Below are 23,298 nucleotides of genomic sequence, written 5' to 3'. Positions count from 1 at the left end.
AGATCTAAAGAGGTGCACAGATTCTGCCTCTGTGTGTTACTCTATTGCATTCTCCTTTCTCATGCTGTTCCTTTTTGCGGGGGTGTCCGCTTGCATTGTGGGTGCCATTAGGTAGAGTAAAAAGGCTTAGAATGGACTCGTCTGGCCAAGATGCCAATCTATAGCTTCCTCATCGATCATGTGCTCACTCATAAGGGTAATGTGATAGTCTTAGCTACATCTGATTCTCTGAGGTTTTATTTCATTTTTAATTCTTTGAAATAGCTGGGCCAATATTTAATTAAGGAAACTTCTCTTCCCGTTCTGGGGAAGAAAATTTATTTTGTTACTAAGCATTTTTCTCTAATATAAGTATCCATGCCATGGTCAGTTATTGTGATTGGTTGAAAATATGCAAAAATAGTGACCGCACTTTATTCCTTTCTGCACATTCATGCAAGGCTAATCTATATTTACCCACTCATTTTAATTTCTGAAATGTCTTCCCTCCAACATTCAGAGAAAGGAGAACTTTGTTCATTGCCGGTTCATATCACACTGTTCACCTCCATCTTACCCAACAGTTACTATCCTACAAAATTATACACTGTATTTACTTTTCTCCACATTGTCAAATATAAAAACTCTCATGCTAATCTCTGTCTTTAAGAAGAGACATTGCTACTGCTTTTCAGAAGCAAAGGAAGACTAGAAGGCCAAGACATCACCGTAGGTCACCTTTTATCCTGGAGTTTTACATTTTCCTTTATTAACAATGAAATTGATAAGTGAGCTAAATATGATTTGCTTTCAGAAAAGATATAAATTTTATAGTTTTGAGTATCAGATTTCTACTTAGATTGTTTAAGACAGCATTGTAATTCTATGCTGATTGCATCACATCGTGCAGAGGGGCAAAGCAGAGCTTTTAAATATATAAAATGCTTAAAGCCATTGATAGATATTTTAGTGAATTTTTTTCAATAGATTTTTTTTTTCTGTTAGGAAATTATCAGCCTTCTTTACATTGACAGAGTGTACAATATTTAAATTTTTTAAGTGGATCTTGAATGAGCTGGTTCAGGTTTTAGAAGAACTGTCATAAAGATAGGGGCTTAAAAATGTATTGTGCCCAAAGCATCTTTATAATTTGGCATTATAGTCTTAGAAATATTTAATAGCTTTGCAGAAGGTAATGTAAGGAATTGCTATCTGAGAAAGAGCTATCCTTAATTATGTCTCATTTTTTAAATTTCAATTTATTTTTTTTTATACAGCAGGCTCTTATTAGTTATCCATTTTATACATATTAGTGTATACATGTCAATCCCAATCTCCCAATTCATTACCCCCCCACCCATCACTTTCCCCCCTTGGTGTCCATACGTTTGTTCTCTACATCTGTGTCTCTATTTCTGCCTTGTAAACCAGTTCATCTGTACCATTTCTCTAGATTCCACATATATGTATTAATATACGATATTTGTTTTTCTCTTTCTGACTTACTTCACTCTATATGACAGTCTCTAGGTCCATCCACGTCTCTACAAATGACCCAATTTCATCCCTTTTAATGGCTGAGTAATATTCCATTATATATATGTACCACAACTTCTTTATCCATTCGTCTGCCGATGGGCATTTCGGTCGCTTCCATGACCTGGCTATTGTATATAGAGCTGCAATGAACATTGGGGTGCATGTGTCTTTTTGAATTATGGTTTTCTCTGGGTATATGACCAGTAGTGGGATTGCAGGGTCATATGGTAATTCTATTTTTAGTTTTTTAAAGAACATCCATACTGTTCTCCATAGTGGCTGTATCAATTTACATTCCTACCAACAGTGCAAGAGGGTTCCCTTTTCTCCACACCCTCTCCAGCATTTGTTGTTTGTAGATTTTCTGATGATGCCCATTCTAACTGGTGTGAGGTGATACCTCATTGTAGTTTTGAGTTGCATTTCTCTAATAATTAATGATGTTGAGCAGCTTTTCATGTGCTTCTTGGCCATCTATATGTCTTCTTTGGAGAAATGTGTATTTAGGTCTTCTGCCCATTTTTGGAACGGGTTGTTTGTTTTTTTAATATTGAGCTGCATGAGCTGTTTACATATTTCGGAGATTAATCCTTTGTCTGTTGATTCGTTTGCAAATATTTTCTCCCATTCTGAGGGTTGTCTTTTCACCTTGTTTATAGTTTGCTTTGCTGTGCAAAAAGCTTTTAAGGTTTCATTAGGTCCCATTTGTTTATTTTTGTTTTTATGTCCATTTCTCTAGGAGGTGGATCAAAAAAGATCTTGCTGTGATTTATGTCAAAGAGTGTTCTGCCTATGTTTTCCTCTAAGAGTTTTATAGTGTGCAGTCTTACATTTAGGTCTTTAATCCATTTTGAGTTTATTTTTGTTTATGGTGTTAGGGAGTGTTCTAATTTCATTCTTTTACATGTAGCTGTCCAGTTGTCCCAGCACCACTTATTGAAGAGACTGTCTTTTCTCCATTGTATTTCCTTGCCTCCTTTGTCATAGATTAGTTGACCATAGGTGCGTGGGTAGCTTTGTAGTATAGTCTGAAGTCAGGGAGTCTGATTCCTCCAGTTCCGTTTTTTTCCCATCAAGATTGCTTTGGCTATTTGGGGTCTTTTGTGTCTCCATACAAATTTTAAGATTTTTTTGTTCTAGTTCTGTAGAAAATGCCATTGGTAATTTGATAGGGATTGCATTGAATCTGTAGATTGCTTTGGGTAATATAGTCATTTTCACAATATTGATTCTTCCAATCCAAGGACATGGTATATCTCTCCATCTGTTTGTGTCATCTTTGATTTCTTTCATCACTGTCTTATAGTTTTCTGAGTACAGGTCTTTGACCTCCTTAGTAGGTTTATTCCTAGATATTTTATTCTTTTTGTTGCAATGGTGAATGGGATTGTTTCCTTAATTTCTCTTTCTGATCTTTCGTTTTTAGTGTACAGGAATGCAAGAGATTTTTGTGCATTAATTTTGTATCCTGCAACTTTACCAAATTCATTGATTAGCTCTAGTAGTTTTCTGGTGGCATCTTTAGGATTCTCTATGTATAGTATCATGTCATCTGCAAACAGTGACAGTTTTACTTCTTCTTTTCCAATTTGGATTCCTTTTATTTCTTTTACTTCTCTGATTGTCATGGCTAGGACTTCCAAAACTGTTGAATAATAGTGGTGAGAGTGGACATCCTTGTCTTCCTCCTTATTTTAGAGGAAATGCTTTCAGTTTTTCACCATTGAGAATGATGTTTGTTGTGAGTTTGTCGTATATGGCCTTTATTATGTTGAGGTAGGTTCCCTCTATGCCCAATTTCTGGAGAATTTTTATCATAAATGGGTGTTGAATTTTGTCAAAAGCTTTTTCTGCATCTATTGAGATGATCCTATGGGTTTTATTCTTCAATTTGTTAATATGGTGTATCACATTGATTGATTTGCATATATTGAAGAATCCTTACATCCCAGGGATACATCCCTCTTGATCATGGTGTATGATCCTTTTAATGTGTTGTTGGATTCTGTTTGCTAGTATTTTGTTGAGGATTTTTGCATCTATATTCATCAGCGATATTGGTCTGTAGTTTTCTTTTTTTGTAGTATCTTTGTCTGGTTTTGGTATCAGGGTGATGGTGGCCTCATAGAATGAGTTTGGGAGTGTTCCTTCCTCTGCAATTTTTTGGAAGAGTTTGAGAAGGATGGGTGTTAGCTCTTCTCTAAATGTTTCATAGAATTCATCTGTGAAGCCATCTGGTCCTGGATTTTTGTTTGTTGGAAGATTTTTAATCACAGTTTCAATTTCATTACTTGTGATTGGTCTGTTCATATTTTCTATTTCTTCCTGGTTCAGTCTTGGAAGGTTATACCTTTCTAAGAATGTGTCCAGTTCTTCCAGCTTGTCCATTTTTTTGGCATAGAGTTGCTCGTGGTAGTCTCTTAGGATGCTTTGTATTTCTGTGGTGTCTGTTGTAACTTCTCCATTTTCATTTCTAATTTTATTGATTTGAGTCCTCTCCCTCTTTTTCTTGATGAGTCTGGATAATGGTTTATCAATTTTATCTTCTCAAAGAACCAGCTTTTAGTTTTATTGATCTTTGCTATTGTTTTCTTTGTTTCTGTTTCATTTATTTCTGCTCTGATCTTTATGATTTCTTTCCATCTACTAACTTTGGGTTTTGTTTGTTCTTCTTTCTCTAGTTCGTTTAGGTGTAAGGTTAGATTGTTTATTTGAGATTTTTATTGTTTCTTGAGGTAGGCTTGTACTGCTATAAACTTCCCTCTTAGAACTGATTTTGCTGCATCTCATAGGTTTTGGATCATCATGTTTTCATTGTGATTTGTCTCTAGGTATTATTATTATTTCCTCTTTGATTACTTCAGTGATCTCTTGGTTATTTAGCCTCCATGTGTTTGTGTTTTTTGTGTTTTTTTCCCTGTAATTTATTTCTAATCTCATAGTGTTGTGGTCGGAAAAGACACTTGATATGATTACAGTTTTGTTCAATTTACCAAGGCTTGATTTGTGACCCACAATGTGATCTATCCTGGAGAATGTTCTGTGTGCACTTGAGAAGAAAGTGTAATCTGCTGTTTTCAGATGGAATGTCCTATAAATCTATCTGATCTATTGTGTCATTTAAAGCTTGTGTTTTCTTATTAATTTTCTGTCTGGATGATCTGTCCATTGGTGTAGGTGAGATGTTAAAGTCCCCGACTATTATTGTGTTACTGTCGATTTCCTCTTTCATAGATGTTAGCATTTACCTTATGTCTCGAGGTGCTCGTGTGTTGGGTGCATATATAGTCATAATTGTTATATCTTCTTCTCAGATTGATCCCTTGATCATTATGTAGTGTCCTTCCTTGTCTCCTATAACATTCTTTAAAGTCTATTTTATTTAATACAAGTATTGCTACTCCAGCTTCCTTTGATTTCCATTTTCATGGAAAATCTTTTTCCATCCCCTCACTTTCAGTCTGTATGTGTTCCTAGGTCTGAAGTGGGCCTCTTGTAGACAGTATATAGATGGGTCTTGTTTTTGTGTCCATTCAGCAAGCCTGTGTCTTTTGGTTGGAGCATTTAATCCATTCACATTTAAGGTAATTATCAATATGTATGTTCCTGTTACCCTTTTCTTAATTGTTATGGGTTTGTTTTTGTAGGTCCTTTTCTTCTCTTGTGTTTCCCACTTAGAGAAGTTAGCATTTGTTGTAGATCTGGTTTGGTGGTGCTGAATTCTTTTAGCTTTTGCTTGTCTGTAAAGCTTTTGGTTTCTCCATTGAATCTGAATGAGATCCTTGCCGGGTAGAGTAATCTTGGCTGTAGGTTATTCCCTTTCATCACTTTAAATATATCATGCTACTCCCTTCTGGCTTGTAGAGTTTCTGCTGACAAATCAGCTGTTACCCTTATGGGAGTTCCCTTGTATGTCATTTGTCATTTTTCCCTTGCTCTTTTAATAATTTTTCTTTGTCTTTAAGTTTTGTCAATTTGATTACTGTGCATTACAGTGTGCTTCTCCTTGGGTTTATCCTGCCTGGGACTCTCTGCACTTCCTCGACTTGGGTGCCTATTTCCCTTCCCATGTTAGGGAAGTTTTCGACAATAGTCTCTTCAGATATTTTCTCGGGTCCTTTCTCTCTCTTTTTCTTCTGGGACCCCTATAATGCAAATGTTGCATTAACAGTGTTAATGTTGTCCTGGAGGTCTCTTAGGCTGTCTTCATTTCTTTTCATTCTTTTTTCATTATTCTGTTCTGCGGCAGTGAATTCCACCGTTCTGTCATCCACATCACTTCTCTATTCTTCTGCCTCAGTTATTCTGCTATTGATTCCTTCTAATATATTTTTCATTTCAATTATTGTATTGTTCATCTCTATTTTTTTGTTCTTTAATTCTTCTAGGTCTTTGTTAAACATTTCTTGCATCTTCTCGATCTTTGCCTCCATTCTTTTTCTGAGGTCCTGGATCCTCTTCACTATCATTATTCTGAATTCTTTTTCTGGAAGGTTGCCTATCTCCACTTGATTTAGTTGTTTTTCTGGGGTTTTATCTTGTTCCTTCATCTGGGACATAGTCCTCTGCCTTTTCATTTTGTCTATCTTTCTTTGAATGTGGTTTTCATTCCACAGACTGCAGGATTGTAGTTCTTCTTGCTTCTGCTGTCTGCCTTCTGGTGGATGAGGCTATCTAAGAGGCTTATGCAATCTTCCTGATGGGTGGGACTGGTGGTGGGTAGAGCTGGGTGTTGCTCTGGTGGGAAGAGCTCAGTAAAACTTTAGTCTGCTTGTCTGCTGATGGGTTGGGCTGAGTTCCCTCCCTGCTGGTTGTTTGGCCTGAGGCGACCCAGCACTGGAGGCTACAGGCTCTTTGGTGTGGCTAATGGCAGACTCTGGGAGGGCTCACACCAAGGAGTACTTCTCAGAACTTCTGTTGCCAGTGTCCTTGTCCCCGCAGTGAGCCACAGCCACCCCCACCTCTGCAGGAGACCCTCCAACACTAGCAGTAGGTCTGGTTCAGTCTCCTATGGGCTCCCTACTCCTTCCCCCTGGGTCCTGATGCACACACTGCTTTGTGTGTGCCCTCCAAGAGGGGCGTCTCTGGTTCCCCCAGTCCTGTCAAAGTCCTGCAATCAAATCCTGTGAGCCTTCAATGTCTGATTCTCTGGGAATTCCTCCTCCTGTTTCCAGACCCCCAGGTTGGGAAGCCTGACGTGGGGCTCAGAACCTTCACTCCAGTGGGTGGACTTCTGTGGTATAAGTGTTCTCCAGTTTGTGAGTCACCCACCCAGTGGTTATGGGATTTGAGTTTATTGTGATTGTGCCCCCCCCTACCGTCTCATTGTGGCTTCTCCTTTGTCTTTGGATGTGGGGTATCTTTTTGGTGAGTTCCAGTGTCTTCCTGTCGATTGTTCAGCAGTTAGTTGTGATTCTGGTGCTCTCACAAGAGGGAGTGAGCGTATGTCCTTCTACTCCGCCATCTTCACAAGGACTCTTATGTCTCATTCTTTATCTAACAGATACACTTATTAACTAATTCATGGTTTCTGTTAGACCCATGTCATAGTCTTTAGCTTTGGTTTGTGACCTAACAAAACAAACAGGAATATCTGCTTCTTCACCGTACTTCCAAGCTAAGGAGAATAACGCAGAAATCTTTGTTACAACATGAATCTTTCGACCTTCCTTCCTTCCTTCCTCTCCCCCTCCCCCTCCCCTTCCCTCTCTTCCTTCTTTTTTCCCATCTCAATAGAGAGTAACTCTCTCACTTATGTTACTCTTGACTGACAGGAAACAGACAGAAGGAACTAGGAATGAGTATAACTCATTGGTATGACAGTAACATCCTGGCTTCAGCTTATAGTGTCTACATGTGCCGGTGTATCCAGAATGATGCCCAAGAGAGAAATGTAGGTAAGGAACATCGTGAGCTATTATTTTCCATACATAAGCATGGCATTGCCTTTTTAGTAAGCCACACACTTAGGATATGCATGGAGTCCCAGTTTCTTCCCAAATACTCCATTTAGTACCATATCAGGGAATGATTCAGGCACTTGAAGAAGTATAATTAGCTATAGATAGAATAGAATTAAGGAATCAGTCTTTGTTTCTGAATAATGATAATACCATACAGGAGAGCCTCTAGCCCAGTCACCACAGGGTTTCAGGTGACAGTTTAACCAAATCAGTGGGTAATTGCCATTGGGAGAAAGCATCAGCATTCAGCCATGAATGCCTTCTATGCTGTAAGTTGTATAATCATGGGTGTTCCCTTCAGATTGACAGCTCAGCCCAATGTGCTTTACCAAGGATGGTGTTCCTAGCACTTCTGCAGAATCATGAGATACGGGGAATTTAATTTTCCGTTACCGACAGGCACTGCATGTCAGCTAAGGCTCTGCTTTCCAGAAGGGAGAGGAGCACTTTTACAAGGGCAACGGACCTTAATAGTATGTACTTAGTTGATTAGGAAATAGTGGATGATGTGGATTGGAATAAATTCAGGCTTTGTCTTGTCAGGGAGCAAAGGAGTGACCTGATGGCATGGAAATATAAATAATTCTTTGTACATCAGTAAGAGATCTAAAGAGACAATAACTTTCGCTTTGCATAATTGATGACTTAAGTTGTTGTAGTTAAGAGGGAGGAAACTTTTTAAAATGAGAGTTTGGTGGGACAGTGTAGTACTGGATTCAGGAACTCTCGATTCTGGTTGGCCGTGGCCAAAACGCTTTGCCAGGGTGGACGTGTCAGTTAATATCTCTAGTCTCAATTTTCTCACCTTTTCAACAAGTCCATAGTTAATGAGATTGTCTCCAAAGCCCCTTCTAACCTTTATCAAATATTCCAGCATTTAGCCAAATATCAATATATACATTCACCCTGTCCTTTTACCTACACATTCCTAGTTTATTGCTTCTCGATTTTACATGAAAGAAAAACACAATGTTCTGGTATCTTTGAAAATGTTTGAGCCAACAAATACAGTTTGGAGAGGGAGGTATTTATTAGAATATTTCTTAGTAAAAGAATAATGGCAAATCGTGGTCAGCCAGCTCTCTCGTGCCTTCACAATCACGTTTCCATATCACTTTTCAGATTTCTTTGAGCATTGGGAGTGTTATGTGCTTTTGGAGGGATGTTAATCACCTTACAGTAGTTTTATGTCATCCTCTATTTTCCTTCAAGCATAAAAAGCTTTATCTAAAACAGAGTGTGGAAGAAGAAACTGTACCTAGATTCACACCCTCTACGTTTATTTTTCATTTAAGTGTGTTGTTGCAGTTTTTTAATATATTTTGACACCTTATAGTTGTAACCCCCTGTTCTCTTTCATTGCTTATTGTTATTAATTATATAGTGTAGCGTAGTTGGCTTCTTGAGCCACTTGGCTGTAAGGAAATTCATTTATCATTATTGCCGTTGGAGCTACAGAAAATTGCCGGCATTCCATCCAGAGATGAATGTTTTCGAGCTCACATCCAGTAGAATTTTGAACACGGGTCAAATCCTTAAGTGTTTTCTTTCTGCCGCTACCCTATGGCTCTGCTAGTCTCTGCATTGAGGACCTCCATTTTCTCTTATCTTTTGTTTTCAGTCCTTGATTTGCTGCCCTTTCAGTGAAGTTTATAGATTATTTTCAGCACTCCATTTAGTGGCCTGTCCAAATAGTTCGCTTTATTTTCTCCTCATGTACCCAACTGTACATTTTCCGTCTTAGAATTTCTTTTATAATGCAAATAACATTCCTGCCTTTACAACTTTGTTATATGCACATTTTATTTATCATTTGAGAGTTTTTTATTGACATATGGTTGATTTAATATATATATATATATATACTTTTTTTAGCTATTTGAAATTTGAAAAGAAAATCCACTTAGAGAGCCATCCTCTGATAGTCTACAATAACATAAATTCCAGGTTAATTAATATTTTAAAATTAAAAAAAGTATCTTCTTTTAAATCATTAATGCAGATTGGACATTGCCTTAGGCCTCACCTTTCAATGAAAGTGGCCATTATGCCTTTAAGAGTAAATTTAACCCCCTTCTATTCACGCTATAAATAATCAGATATATTGAGATTCCCAAATCAGGCAGCTGCCAGTGTAGTGAATGAATGTATGATGTACATATGCAAACCTGGGGATGTGTACTTTCACACACCCAGCTACTTCCGATATCTGTAGGTTCTTTAAAGCCGGGCTTAATTTAGAATTCATGACCCCGCAGCTGTATGTGCCACAGAACGGCCAGGCCAGAGAGCTCTCTGCCTCCTGGAAGCATGACATTAAATTCACACTAGTTAAGCCAACTTAAATTGAGCCTCCTTGAACCTTCCTAAATAAAACTAGTGGCCTTGATTACAATCCGGCAATTTAAAGGTTATGGAGCTCTAACTGGTACTGCAGTATATCACTTTAATAATGCACAGGAAAATTTCTCTAAGGGGTGGCATGGCCTGATTAGAAGAATTCAAGTTTCACAGCACAGTTCTGATAAACTGTTTTTAGAAATCTTACTGCATTTATTGCGCCATTACCTTTTTTTTTTTTATTCTTCAAGGCCAAGTTTCTAAGGTCACACCAACAGAACAATAACAATGTGAGTCATTTGCAAATAACTTGCAGTATTGTGATTTTTGCATTGCTGCTTAGGACTTTCTTAGTATCGCTACAGACAAAGTGAAAGGGCCTGGATAAGGTCCCTTGGAAATCTGAGAGCTTCTGGCCCCCTTTATACCCTCATGCTCCATTGCAGATTTAACCTATGTTGTGGTGTTGAATCCTGATTCTAAACACCACGGTTTAGGGGAAAAGATGTCATCTTTGCCATAAGTCATCAAAAATATAAGTTTCTTAGAAAGATAATTTTCTTTGGAAATGTCTGGCTCGTTTCTTGTCTTAAACCTGTAGGCACTAAAAGCCCCATGGTTGTTGGAATCCGTAGTACCTACCGAAGCTGGTAAACCTCATTCCATTGCTCTTGTTTGGTTTGGGGGGGTTCTGTTTGTTTTGTTTTTAAATCATCAGCAATAGCAACCTATGCCTTTAGCAAGAATAGACTGATTTTCGGTGTTGAGAAAAGAAAGAAAGAAAAGGCCCTGACCCTTGCCATCAACTCAGCACAGGAACACGGAAACACACCTGATGAGAGCTGTGTCCAGGGCAGGGCTGGAGTTGCTGGCTTACTGCTGTGTGGAATTCATATTGATGGTTGCACCATCTCAGTTCTCCAGGATGTTTTCCCAATAGATTGAGCTTTAAAGCAGGTTACGTTTAGTCTATACTGCATGAACTCTTTCAATTTTACCAGTTTCTGTGATGTTTTGGTACAGTACTTGAAGGTAAATATACCTGTACTTCCGCTAGTGCCGAAAGTCCCAGATGTGAGGGCATTAACAGGTATTTAATATCAAATAAAAGAAATTTCAAGCAAAGAGGGTAATAAATGCATACATCTGATTTAGTGAAAAAGAACAGAGCTTTGTAATATAAGAATGCATAACTATTAAAAATCGCTTAAAACATGAACTGCACATCATGGATGTATGCTATAGAGTCCTCTCTGTGACTTGAGACAAATAAAAGGTAATTATCCCTTCTTTCATATGGTTCTCTTTTTTTGGTATCTCAGAAATAAAATGCATAATAACATTTTTTCTCTTGAAATAATGGATAAGTTTGACTCATCAGTTTCCTGCCAGAGATAAGTTGGCAAATAAGATAGTTATTTTGTTAATACTTCGTTTGCCAGAACATTTTAATCTTATTTCAAAACATAATGAAGGCAAGTAGCATAAGGTAAATTTTGCTGGTCCACATTTGTCACATGCATGGGCTTTAGTGTACAAGGGAATGGAACAAAGTTTTAAAACTCAATTGATAAATAATAAACATTGTTTTGGTGTTAGTCTTGGCAGTTTGTTCTGGTGAAATTAGATGTAGGACCAGCTAAGTATATATTTCCCATAGATTCAGTATTTATTGAGTCTCAACTTGGAGCCATGTACTATTGTAGGTACTTGGCAAACATCAATACACAACACAGGCAAATGTCCTTGCCCTCCTGGAATGGGCCTTGTAGCATGAATTGTTGAGCAACCCCAAATTTAGTTCTTGGCGCTCTCTTGGTATGACAATGTCTGGGGCTGGCCCCTGCCTCTCTCTAACAGGTGAGGCAAGAGCTGAAATGTATTACTGAATTGTGAAATTGGGAGCATGCTGTTTCCAATCATATTGTATGTCTAATTATTATGTGAAGTGGAACTGAATATTTTTATACTGTCTTGTGCACCCACAAACTTTCTGTCAAGGCAGAGAGCAGAGCAGCACTAAAGATCAGGTGGCAAAAACTTTGTAAAAGAGAAAGGGTTGCTTTCATTAATTCAAGTGAACATAGATAAGGAGGAAATGGACTGTTCAAATAAACTGGACCTCTTTCCGTGGAACACAATTGCATATAGTGAAATCAAAGATTTATACAAGGAGCTATTCTTTTAAAGCAACCCTAACTTCTAAACAGAACTAGAGATTGTATTTCAGGCTTAGTTGGTCTCCATCCTCACTCCCACCCCATTCCCCACTCTTGCTTCTTCAGAGTTAACAACATTTTTACTAAGAAACATGTACTACTTTATTCTTTTCTTGGTTAAGAATGTTTTTTCTTGGGGAATGGGGTGAGAGGAGCTCAAAGTGATTTTATCAGTGCCTTACTAAAAACTGATGTTTATTTGTTTGTTTTTTTTTGTTTTGCGGTACACGGGCCTCTCACTGCTGTGGCCTCTCCCGTTGCGGAGCACAGGCTCCGGACACGCGGGCTCAGCGGCCATGGCTCACGGGCCCAGCCGCTGGGCGGCATGTGGGATCTTCCCGGACCGGGGCACGAACCCGTGTCCCCTGCATCGGCAGGCGGACTCTCAACCACTGCGCCACCAGGGAAGCCCTATTTGTTTGTTTTAATAAAAACATTTGAACCCCAGATGTTTGCCTTTAAAGCTACTTGCCAGCACTGTATAATACACACTCTGAGACTTCAGCTATGGGTCCATGTTTAGATGAGAAAAGTGAAGAGAAGGATGCAGACCTGGAGGTGCCTACATACTGGTCAGGTTTAGTCTGCATCCTTAGCCCTGATTCCGAACTTGAGCCAAAATATCGCTGCGGAGTCCCTACAGGTGGAGGAAAGCCACCTTTTCAGTGGGTTGTTTGTTTTATTGTTTATTGTTTGAACAGCTTTCCAATGTTTTCTCCTATGTGAGAATATTCTAATAACTGCTACCCAACTGCTAACACAACTGATAATAATAGCCAAGGAATTGGACAATATTGCATCTCAGAGCATCTAAAATCCCACTGCCTGCCTCTCCCATCCCAACCCACCTGGACCGCCTGCTAGTTTCCAAGCTGCTGATGTTTATGGGGCTCTAGGCAGCCCCTGGGCTCTTTAAAATCTGCTGGGTACAATGCAGCCTACCCCAGTTGAATCATTTCCTGCTCCAGCCCTGCTGATAATGAGAAGTTCAAGACAGGAAATAACAGTGTCAGGATCAGTGGTTCTGCTTATAAAGTGCAAAAACATCATTGTCTTTAGACCACTGGCCAAAAGCAGGTAGTAACTGAGTTCAGTGCAGACCTGCACCTTGTAGGTCTCCTTGAAATAAGATTCTCGCTGAAGCATAGGGGATGTGTATCATTTTGCTTTTCTTGACATACCTAAAGGTTAGACATTTTGCGTACGGATAGACAAAGCTGAGGTACCCAATCCTCATTTACTCTTGGGATTCCCAGTGCCCTTCCTGTCTTATTGGGAGTCTTATGCTTATATCTCGTACTTCTCTCTTATGTGGCATAGAAATACTGACAGTGCCAGACATTCTCATATTGCCATTGAGAAAAATCCAAGAAAGTGCTGTGACAGTCTTCAGGCAACATTCATTTTCATGTTGAATTGTTCAGAAGGATAGGGCAGAACTTTTTTTTTTCTTTTTGCGGTACAGGGGCCTCTCCACTGTGTGGCCTCTCCCGTTGCGGAGCACAGGCTCCGGACGCGCAGGCTCAGCGGCCATGGCTCACGGGCCCAGCCGCTCCGCGGCACGTGGGATCTTCCCGGACCGGGGCACGAACCCGTGTCCCCTGCATCGGCAGGCGGACCCCCAACCACTGCGCCACCAGGGAAGCCCAGGGCAAAACTTTTTAACTAGTGTGAGGACAAGGTTCACACAATATTCAGTATTTTCAAATGCCCCCTTACTTTGGGGGCTTAATGGCTAATCTAGTGGCCGCCTTTGAGTGCTGAGTAATATTCCCCATTGCCAAATTAGCACTTCAGTGTGTTTGTGTTACAGTTGTGAAATATGTGCTGTATGTAACACAACAAATTACAGTGGCCTGAGCACAGTGAGCCTAGAAAGATGTGATGGCTGTGTGCATGGTAAATTGCAGTACAGTCTGCCTATTTTTCTACTCCTGGTTTCTAGGGTGAGCCAGCGTAGCCATGGGGTGAGTTTTGTCATGTACGGCTTTTCTTTGTTACTCCTCAGACCCCTAGCTTATAAATGTGTGCTTGGAAATTAACTCAGGGAAGAGGAGAAGCAAAGTAAAGGGTTGGGGGTTGGGAATTGGTTTAGGGCATAGTTTTCTTGGATTTAAAAATATATATAAGGATACAGTGGTACACACATTCAAACTGGAAAAATTGCAACTGCAGGGCATTTGATTCCTCTGTTTGGATTCTGAGGGCAGAGTTTACTCTCACTCAGTTCAGAGCTTTTAAGTATGGCCCCTGCCACGTGATGATGCACCAGGAGGGGTTTCTAGCTTTGACTTTAGCCTATAGATTTATGCAGTGGAAGAGGCTGGAGGACCCTTCTGTCCAGTCTCGAGGGTAAGTAAGAGAAGGAGTTCTACTTATAAACCGTTACAAATTGGTCCTTAGTAGTGGCTGCAGTGTTGATCAGATGATTTAGGAGTCCCCCAGTGATTCCTTGGATAACAGCTACATGTAAGTCAACCACTGAACACTTGCTTGTAGCTGCTCTAGATTTTTGTTTTTACTGAAGGAAAAGGAGTATAAACATGAGACACACAGTCTAGAGGCTGCTTAAAGGGTTTCTCTCGTTTAAAGCTTATATTGAAATGTCAGTGTCTTGTGTTCAGCTAACAGTTGCCGTGTTGGAGCTTATAACGTGGGTTGCACTTGAGCACCCGAAGGGTAACTATTATTTTTTCTGTTACAAAACTGACTGATTAATAGTTGTGTTCATCCAGGTTTTATAAATTGGAGAGAGAGAAATGATCATTCCCCTTTGAACTGGCCTTAGACAAACAGATTTTGTTCTTGTAGCACATATTATAGTAAATGATTATCACATTCCCTTCTAAGGCAATGAGGTTGTATTGCAATTATGCATTCAGATTCTTTCCTTTGCAACATTTAATATTAGAGTAAATATTTACATTAGCATCAGTCTCTTCTATGTAGACTTGATTCCTGTTTACATTTATGTTCACACTTAAACGAAGATTAACAAATGGGAATAATTATTTTAGCTGAAATTTATATACATATGACATTATTTCTCACTTATACCCAAACCATCTTTAGTCATGCTTTAAAGTGTTCTCTCATTTATACCCAAACCATCTTTGGTCATGCTTTAAAGTGGTTGACCAGGACAGGAAGTTGCTGGCTGCCAACACATTCTCAGTGGTAAGAGCTTCACTCTTGCCTTTCCTGACATTGGACCCACAGTGCTGGCGGCACGCATGGTCCCCTGCACCAGGATACAAGAGAGAGGGGTTTTCTGTTTGTTCTGGAAAGGTATGGGTTTATATTGAAAGCTCCATACTCTTCTCATTCAGTGGGTTAATACACACTGTGATGTTTCTCTCTCTCTTTCCATGTGCTAGTTTCTGCTTTCACATGTATTTGGCTAGAATACTTTTCAGTCTAACGTTCAGAATTGGAGTTTTTCTGTACTTCATAATATTGCTCATTTCCTGTCTAACTTTTGGCATTCAAAATTTCAGTGTTGTAATCGATCTTTATTAGTAGGGTATAGAAAAGACAGTGCTTTTTTATTCTTTAATTTTCAAAATAACCTATAAAGGTAAATTATGCTTATTGTAGAAAATCTGAAGAAGATAGATAAGCAAAAAAGAGGAAGAAAAATCTAGACGTTTCTTCCATAGATGCCACCTATAACTCTTAATAAAAAATAGGGCTGCACTAGCCTATTACATTCTTAATGGAATATTGTAATGGTTGTTAAATCAGTTGACTCAGAATCTCTTTTTAATAAATGAGTCAGACTGTATTATTATCCAATTACTGTCAGTTGCTACCTTTCCAGAGAGCAGAAATGGTTACTTTGATGGAATTTTTTAAACTTTTGGCACCTTTAGGAAACAAGGTGAGAGTTGTGGCTTCCTGGGTAAAGTCCTTGAGTCTGAGGCTTAAATTGACCTGAAGCTGGAGGTGTTGACAGTGCGCCTCACGAACATGGACGTTTAATGGAAACCATGGTTACTCTGTACTGTTCTTGAGGACCTAGCAGATAGGAAGAAAGAAGGAGGGAAGCTCAGTTTTTAAAGGAAACAGAGCTTAACTGAGCTTGGCCCCCCAGGACTAAGGGTGTTTTCGAAATTCTTTGAAAATTAAGACACTGCCCTTTGCCACACAATGCAAGTATAGAATGAATGATAGCTGAGTTAAACAGAGACTAAGTATAAACTTTTGAAATTCTTATTATAAATAAGTTTCATTAGTTTGCCATTATTCTCTATCCCCCCCACTTCAATTTTTAAAAGTACAAAATAAATTCTATTAACCAGCTGTAACCATGTTTTGGGTCCCCCCCTCTCTCTCTCATTCATTATCATTTGACCCTGTGGTGATAAGTAAGTGTGAACATGGGAAAATGAGCAGAGAAGTTAACAACAGTGAGAGAAATGGGTGGGTATGTCCATTGTCTAGGTTGGAGCATCCTGGCTTTTGCTTATCTATCATTTGCTGTGTAATAATTCAGATATATTTTCTGTCTTACTCAAATAACTAGGACAAGTTATTTGTTGGAAAAAACCTCTATGTAACTTAGAAATAAAAGGCAGATAGAACGTCCAACGTTTTTTTCAACATTACAATGTGCTTTTAAACTATAAAGAGTTCTGAAAATGCTGGGTGCTATTGTTATTATCACTGCTATCAGTGCCCTCACAAAGCATGTAATTCATGGGAAAGAAGTCTGCACTAATAATGCATAAATACTTTATGAGCATGTGTCACCTTTTTGTGAATTCACTGGACTAAATTTTGATTATTTAACATTTTGTGATGGAACTTCTCTGTTCTTTGGATAGGAAATAAATAAAAATCTATGAGGACATTTTCCTTATACTCATATAAATATATCTTATTTATTTTCCCTTCTATTATTTTTCCAAACAAAATACTCATAGCCAAGAAAGATGACATCACATTGAAGATCACATTAACGTGCATAATTTACGTTACGTTCATGTAACAGTCAATCATCATCCCCAAGAAAACCCACCAGGCCTATATACGTTCCTTGACAAACGTTGCAAGTTTAAGAATTCTGGAACATATGTGTATAACTTCTCACACCCATAGACCACATCTTGGTTCTTGTGCAAAGCACATAATTTAAAGATGAAATTAGAACTCTTAGGAACCTTCTTACTATCACAATAAAGGTATACAGCACTGAGGAAATAGAAAACATTTAAATTTGGCAAGTATTTCTGACAATTAACTTACTGACCCAATTCCCTACAATAAATAGTGTTTCTTATATTATTCAATATCCAAAATTTTGAAAAATTTTGGTGCCTTTAGGATTAAAAAAAAGAGAGAAAGGAACAGATGAAAAACCTTTGATCTTATGTAATCCCTAAAGCTTTTTGTATAACCCCTAGTCATGTCAGTTTGCACAATTAAACTCCTTCTTACATAATTATCATCAAGGAATTTACTGTGCCACCCAAATACAGAGTAGGTTTTTATCTCCTGTGAAATGTAGACAGTACTGGGTGGCTTAATTAGTGCTTTGCTTCTCTTTTTACAAATTCCAATCCTCTGCTTCTAAAGACTCATACTTGCGTGAGAAGAAAGATTAGGAATACAAATAGAGTGATTTTACACTAGTTAGCTAATAATAATTCACTTTGTAATTGGGCCTTTGTGTTGCCAGTAATATCAACTGGTGAAGGACTTCTGCATGCCTGTGGTGTTGAGTAAAAGGAAGTAACTTTGGAGTGTAGACTCGTTACCCCTACAGTGTAAATATGTCTTTCATTCCCTAGACCTAGACTATCTGACACAGATGGTCCTTAGTAGCATTTCTAATCTTTGCAAACAAGAGAAGATAAAAGTATAACTTGATAACATTTCAGGTTAAACTGAAGCCTCCTAGCCCTTACTTTTCCTAATGAGAGTCTTGGGAATAGCCGGTGTATGCCATAGTATGTCCGCTAAGATCATGGACCCTGAGGCCAGGCTGCCTAGGTTTAAGTTCTGGTTCCACCAAGTATTGCTCCTATGACTCAGAGCAAAATCAGCTCAACTCTCTGGGTGTCACTTTCCTCATCTGTAAAATGGGAATAATAGTAGTTGTTGTTAAATTCGATGAATTCATGTCTGCAAGCACTTAGAACAACGGTGTCTGGAACACAGTAAGCACCAAAGAAGTGTTAGGTTGTTCGTTCTAGTGCTATGGGTTTTCATTTCTTATGACTGCAAATTGAAACAAGTTAGAATAATCCTTAAATGTATAATTTCATAAACATTTTAATGAGGAAAACAACATAAAAAATAATGTTTTCTGTCTATAACACAAACTTTTCATTTTATATAGCAATTGTTATTACATCAAAATATTTTTCTACCTGTTCCTGAGATATCAAAGAAAACTCCAGGACTAGTCAAAAGTGAGCCTGGAGCTCATGAAAGTGCCTTTGGAGAAATACAGGCAGAGTCTAGATCTGAGGGTAAAACCGAAACTGTCTTACAAAATAAAGGGAGCAATGAACTGAGAAGATATGGGGGACTGGGAGTTTCAAGCAAGAAAAAAGAGCATTTATAAAACACTATGAGCATTAATAATATTTCAGAATTGCCAGAAAATCTTGGAAGTAGAAAAAGGAAGTCTTCAATGGGAAAACCACTAAAAACCTTATGGTTAGTAATAGAAACCTCTAGAACCTTCTAGATAAACCAGAGGAGAGGCCCGGGGAGAAGCTGTTCACTTTTCTATGGTTCCTTTATTTCAGGACTTTGGAAATACACAGCCCATACAATCTTGCTAGTTAGAGAAAAGGAGATGCCTCGTTATTGACACCCATCTTACTTTTAAAAGCTTAATAAAATGCATTTTTACCTCAAGATAAAACCTGCCTTGTGGTTATCGTTCGATTTTAAATTCCAGAAATGTTTCCAATTGATATAAATTCATAAATAATGTGAAGTAACCATATATACTACTACACATTTATATTGGGGGCTGGAAAGAGTTTAATGTATGCAGTTATAGTTAACTCACTAGTCTGTCAAAGATGTGACGGGTGTCAACTTTTCTGCTCACGCACTTTCCTTAACAGATGAAGGACTGAACCATGAGTGCAAACTCTGCAGCCAGACCTTCGACTCCCCTGCCAAACTCCAGTGCCACCTGATCGAGCACAGCTTCGAAGGGATGGGCGGTACCTTCAAGTGTCCTGTCTGCTTTACAGGTAGGAAGATTATTTCTGGAAAACTCTGGAGAGTTTCTCAGCCACATCCTGTCTTTCCTACCAGGGCATACTTCCCACTGCTATGGCCTTTTACAGATCTGACTTCAGTTCAATTTGGGAAGAAGACGTTTGATTTCTGCTGATTAGAATTATCGATTGCCACCTACTTTAGAGGCTCAAACGGTCAGGAAGGTGAGCTGTCAGGATGAACAAATGGCATTTCAGGTTCTCTCAGAAGTTTGCACTTTTCCATTTGTAAAATGACATCCATGTTTCATTCACTTTTCTCCTCTCGGTGTTAAAAGGTTAGCAAGGCAAAGGTGGCTTTTTCATCATAAGACATGGGACTAAAAGAAGTACAGCTGTGTTGTCAACACGTCTGTTATTTAAACGTGGAGAATTTTATAACATTCCCTCTATGAAATATAAAGGCGTTATTAAAACCCTCCCCCAATTCTTTGAACTAGAAAACAGATTAAATGAACACATTAGATGAGGCCTTTATTTCCTATGTCACTGGATTTTTAAAATAGAAGTTGATGTAAGTTTACACTTTTAAGAAGAAACTTTTATGAGATGTTGTAGCATTATAGTTTTCGGCAGCAGCAGCAAAAAAAAAAAAAGAAACATTGCAAATCAGAAACTATAATTTGAAGCCCATAGGGGTTGAAATATGATCACACACGTTTCTGCTGCTCCCGCAACAATGACAAAGTTATTTTGGAAAATCCTTTGTGATAATTTTGCCTGTGTCTTGGGCTCATTGGTCAAACCCCTCAAGGCTATGTTTCCTTCTTATTTGTCAGAAAAGGCAAAACAAAACAAAAACATCTCCTCTCAAAAGTGACTTCCTGGTTTGCGGTGTAAAATTCCAAAGCATTGGTATTAACCTTCACTGCATTCAGCCTGTAGATTTCTGTCCTGTAATAAAATAAAAAGAGAGAGGCCATGTTCCTACACAGTTAGCACAAGTAGTACCAGACTATGCTGGTGGTTCTGCCTTTACCATTTGCCTGTGAGGCTTCTTCATTCAATAATTCCATCAGCCACTCCTTATTTTGGAACTATTTTTTGATTCCTCCAAATTTGTATTTAAAATATTTATGTTTTCACCATAATGTAGTATTTGTCTTAATACAATGAGTCAGGAGTCTGGGTTCTTTATAAAAGCTCCTAGTTAGTCTTCATAAGGAGGACTGGGTCATAGATCTCCTCATGATTAAGACCCCTAATAAAACAGCCCTTTCATGTTGTGGCCAGGAGCCTCGTAAAATGTGCAAAGTTAGATAGAGATTTGTTGCAGATCAGTATAAAAACCCCATTTCTTTTGGTTGATGTAGGTAAGAGACAAAAATGCATTAATCATGAACGGTCTGCCTTTCCTGTGCTGACAGACCTGAATTGTTTTAGTGTATCTTGAAGTAATTTTAGAAAAAGCAATTTAAAAAAAAACAACCTTCCAATATAAAGCGTGTTGGGGGGGAGAAGACATCTGAGCAGTTTTTTAAGGTAATGAGAAATATGATTAAAATGTATGACTCACAAGAACAATATTCTAATATTTTAGGCTGGCTGGCAATTAGAATAATTTTAATGATTAGAGTCAAAGTCAAACACCAGCATCTTTAATAAATCCTTTCCCTGCCTATACAGATTAATATTGTAGATGCAAACTTTTTTAGGTCACAGTGCACCAGGCATCCATCAGAAGTCAGTTCTGCCAACCCAAACACTGCCTCTGGCATATACAATTTAATTATTAATAGTATGTCTCCTAGGTAAACTGTTACACAGTCTTAGGGCCTTGTTTTGTAGTCATTAAAATTGAACATGTTTATATTATTGAAACCCTTGCATTCAGTGTATAGGCTGAGTTGATCTTAAAGTATCCAAAGAGAATTTACCTGCCGTTCTGTTACACATTTATAGACAGTGCCCCAGAGTAGCTGTGGGATATAATTTTTAGCATTAACACATTTAAATAGAGAACTGTTTGGTAGCTATGACTTTAGGCAAATACAGTAAACAGGGTTTTGGCATCTATGATTTCTTAACCTATGGGTTGCTGAGAAATAAGAATCATTTCTGTTCAGACAGTGCTGTGCATTTGACAATTTTCATTTTAAAAGATTTATGGGGGGCAGGGCCTCGATAAACCTTTACTTTGGAGCTGTTTGGGTTCAGTTAGGTGCCCGGTAGAGTGCATCTTAACAAAAGCCAGAGACCCAACCATGAGCACGTGTGACTCACTCTCCCCAGGCCCCTGGCAGTGGTCACCCCCAGAAGGTATGCCATTCATTCTGCCCCGTCTGCAGCTGCTCACAGGGAGTCATGGACGGAGGGCATTTCGGAATGAAAATAACCCCAAGTTCACTCTTCTTTTATCATTGCAGTGTTTGTTCAAGCAAACAAGTTGCAGCAGCATATTTTCTCTGCCCATGGACAAGAAGACAAGATCTATGACTGCACACAATGTCCACAGAAGTTTTTCTTCCAAACAGAGCTGCAGGTAATATCCCCATGAGGAGGGCTGGCATTGAACTCAGTTGCTCTTCTTATAGGAAACAAGGGCATTTTAAATCTGGATTCACGGTATCACTCACCCTGGGCCACCATGATGCTTTGTGTGTACTGGGGCAAAGGGAAAATTAGAGGCCGGATTAACAGACACCAAAGTCATTTTGCCCCTGGCTGCTGTCAATCATAAAAAGAACTAGAACAGGCCTATAATTGGATCTTCTGACCCAGTGTGATAGACTTAGGGGTCAGGTTTACTGGACTGTAGGATCATTCACCTCACTTGTCAGGGCCCATTCTCCCAAACTCTGTTTTATTCATGTTCTGTTCCCACTGGGCTACAAGCTGGATGGATGTCCAGGTTATTGTTGTCCTGAGGGGCTTAAAATTGGAAGGGAGAAGGGAAGAGAAGAAAGAAGCTATACTCTTATCCACTGTGTTTCTTCTACGTAACAGAATAATTATTACTTAGTGACAGCCTTATAGTTGCAAATTTGGCACCCAAAGACTTTTTAGCCTTGAATGTCCCACTTGCTAGATGTGTGACCTTGCACTGGTCCAAAATGCTTCAGAACCTCGGGTGTGAAGAAATAATAGACAGGTGTAACACTCACAGGGCTGTCATTAGGTAAAAATGAAATAACAGGTCTGAATGTAGGGTATAAACTCTAAAATATAATAGAAATGTTTGGTCAGTTTGATTATTCTTAGCAATAGACTGGTGTCAGTCAGAGACCTGGATCCTAACCCAGAAATGTCCCTTATTGTAAAAAGAAAATAAGTCTATTTTTCCCCCTCTTACTTCATCTGAAAAATGGGTCTAATAAATATCTTCATTTTTCAGATGGAATGATATAAGAGTAACATGCCTTTGTTAAATCTTGTTGGTGCCCTTGGAGGAGAATGGATTAGAATTCAAAGTTATTTCATTATTGTGAGCATTATTATTATCAGTAAAGTTATTTAGACTAAAATAGGGTGGGGATGATTTTCTTTTTCCTTTGTTACTGAATTCCCTAAACAACCAGAAGAGGGTCTGATGTGATTGATGTGGTTGAGGCAGGACTAAGGGACCCAAAGCCCCACCCACTCCTTCATCTCCCATCCCACTCTGTGGACCCTGGGGCAGCTTTGGACCTCCTTGGGCTCTGAGGAAGCCATATTTATGTGAATTTTGTATCAAAATAAGGAATTTACAGTTTATCATCTCAGCTTTCATCCTACCAGTGAACAAATAGCAAATAAGGACGTCAGATAAAATATATATGAAAGAATGGGTGATGCTATTTAAGTGTTATAATGTGTCAATGCACCAATGTTAAAGTTGCTCTATTACTTTTCATCACTTCAAAGAAGAATTCTACTCTGTCACATCTGTTTGTGAATTGAATATAGAAGATAGACCAAGTTAGACTATTATTTAAAAGTATACTTCATGAAAGTAACCTAAATTTCTATTGGAAAATATAGTATTCTTATTGCAATAGGTATGGAAGGATAAGTCCTTTGAGTTTGTGAGATTGT

The 23,298-nt window shown here is 38.6% G+C and overlaps 1 protein-coding gene and 1 long non-coding RNA gene across 4 annotated transcripts in view; one reads left to right on the top strand and one right to left on the bottom strand.

The window, feature by feature from the left end:
- ZNF521 (zinc finger protein 521) overlaps positions 1-23,298 on the top strand; it is a 279,567-nt gene that overhangs the window by 231,203 nt on the left and 25,066 nt on the right. The window contains exons 6-7 of the mRNA XM_089895014.1: positions 19,126-19,257; positions 21,651-21,766. Coding sequence (XP_089751140.1) covers positions 19,126-19,257; positions 21,651-21,766 — 248 coding nt within the window. The remainder of the gene's footprint in view (positions 1-19,125; positions 19,258-21,650; positions 21,767-23,298) is intronic.
- LOC111181481 (uncharacterized) overlaps positions 19,742-23,298 on the bottom strand; it is a 544,017-nt gene continuing 540,460 nt past the window's right edge. For all 3 annotated transcript variants that reach the window (XR_016387610.1, XR_016387611.1, XR_016387609.1), the window contains one exon: positions 19,742-20,178. This is a non-coding gene — a long non-coding RNA (uncharacterized LOC111181481). The remainder of the gene's footprint in view (positions 20,179-23,298) is intronic.

The sequence above is a fragment of the Delphinapterus leucas genome, chromosome 14, assembly GCF_059928025.1.
Source record: "Delphinapterus leucas isolate spDelLeu-1000000601 "Yukka" chromosome 14, BTC_Dleu_Yukka2, whole genome shotgun sequence".
In the NCBI taxonomy this organism is placed as follows: Eukaryota; Metazoa; Chordata; class Mammalia; order Artiodactyla; family Monodontidae; genus Delphinapterus; species Delphinapterus leucas.
This window is presented reverse-complemented; position numbering and strand designations above follow the sequence as displayed.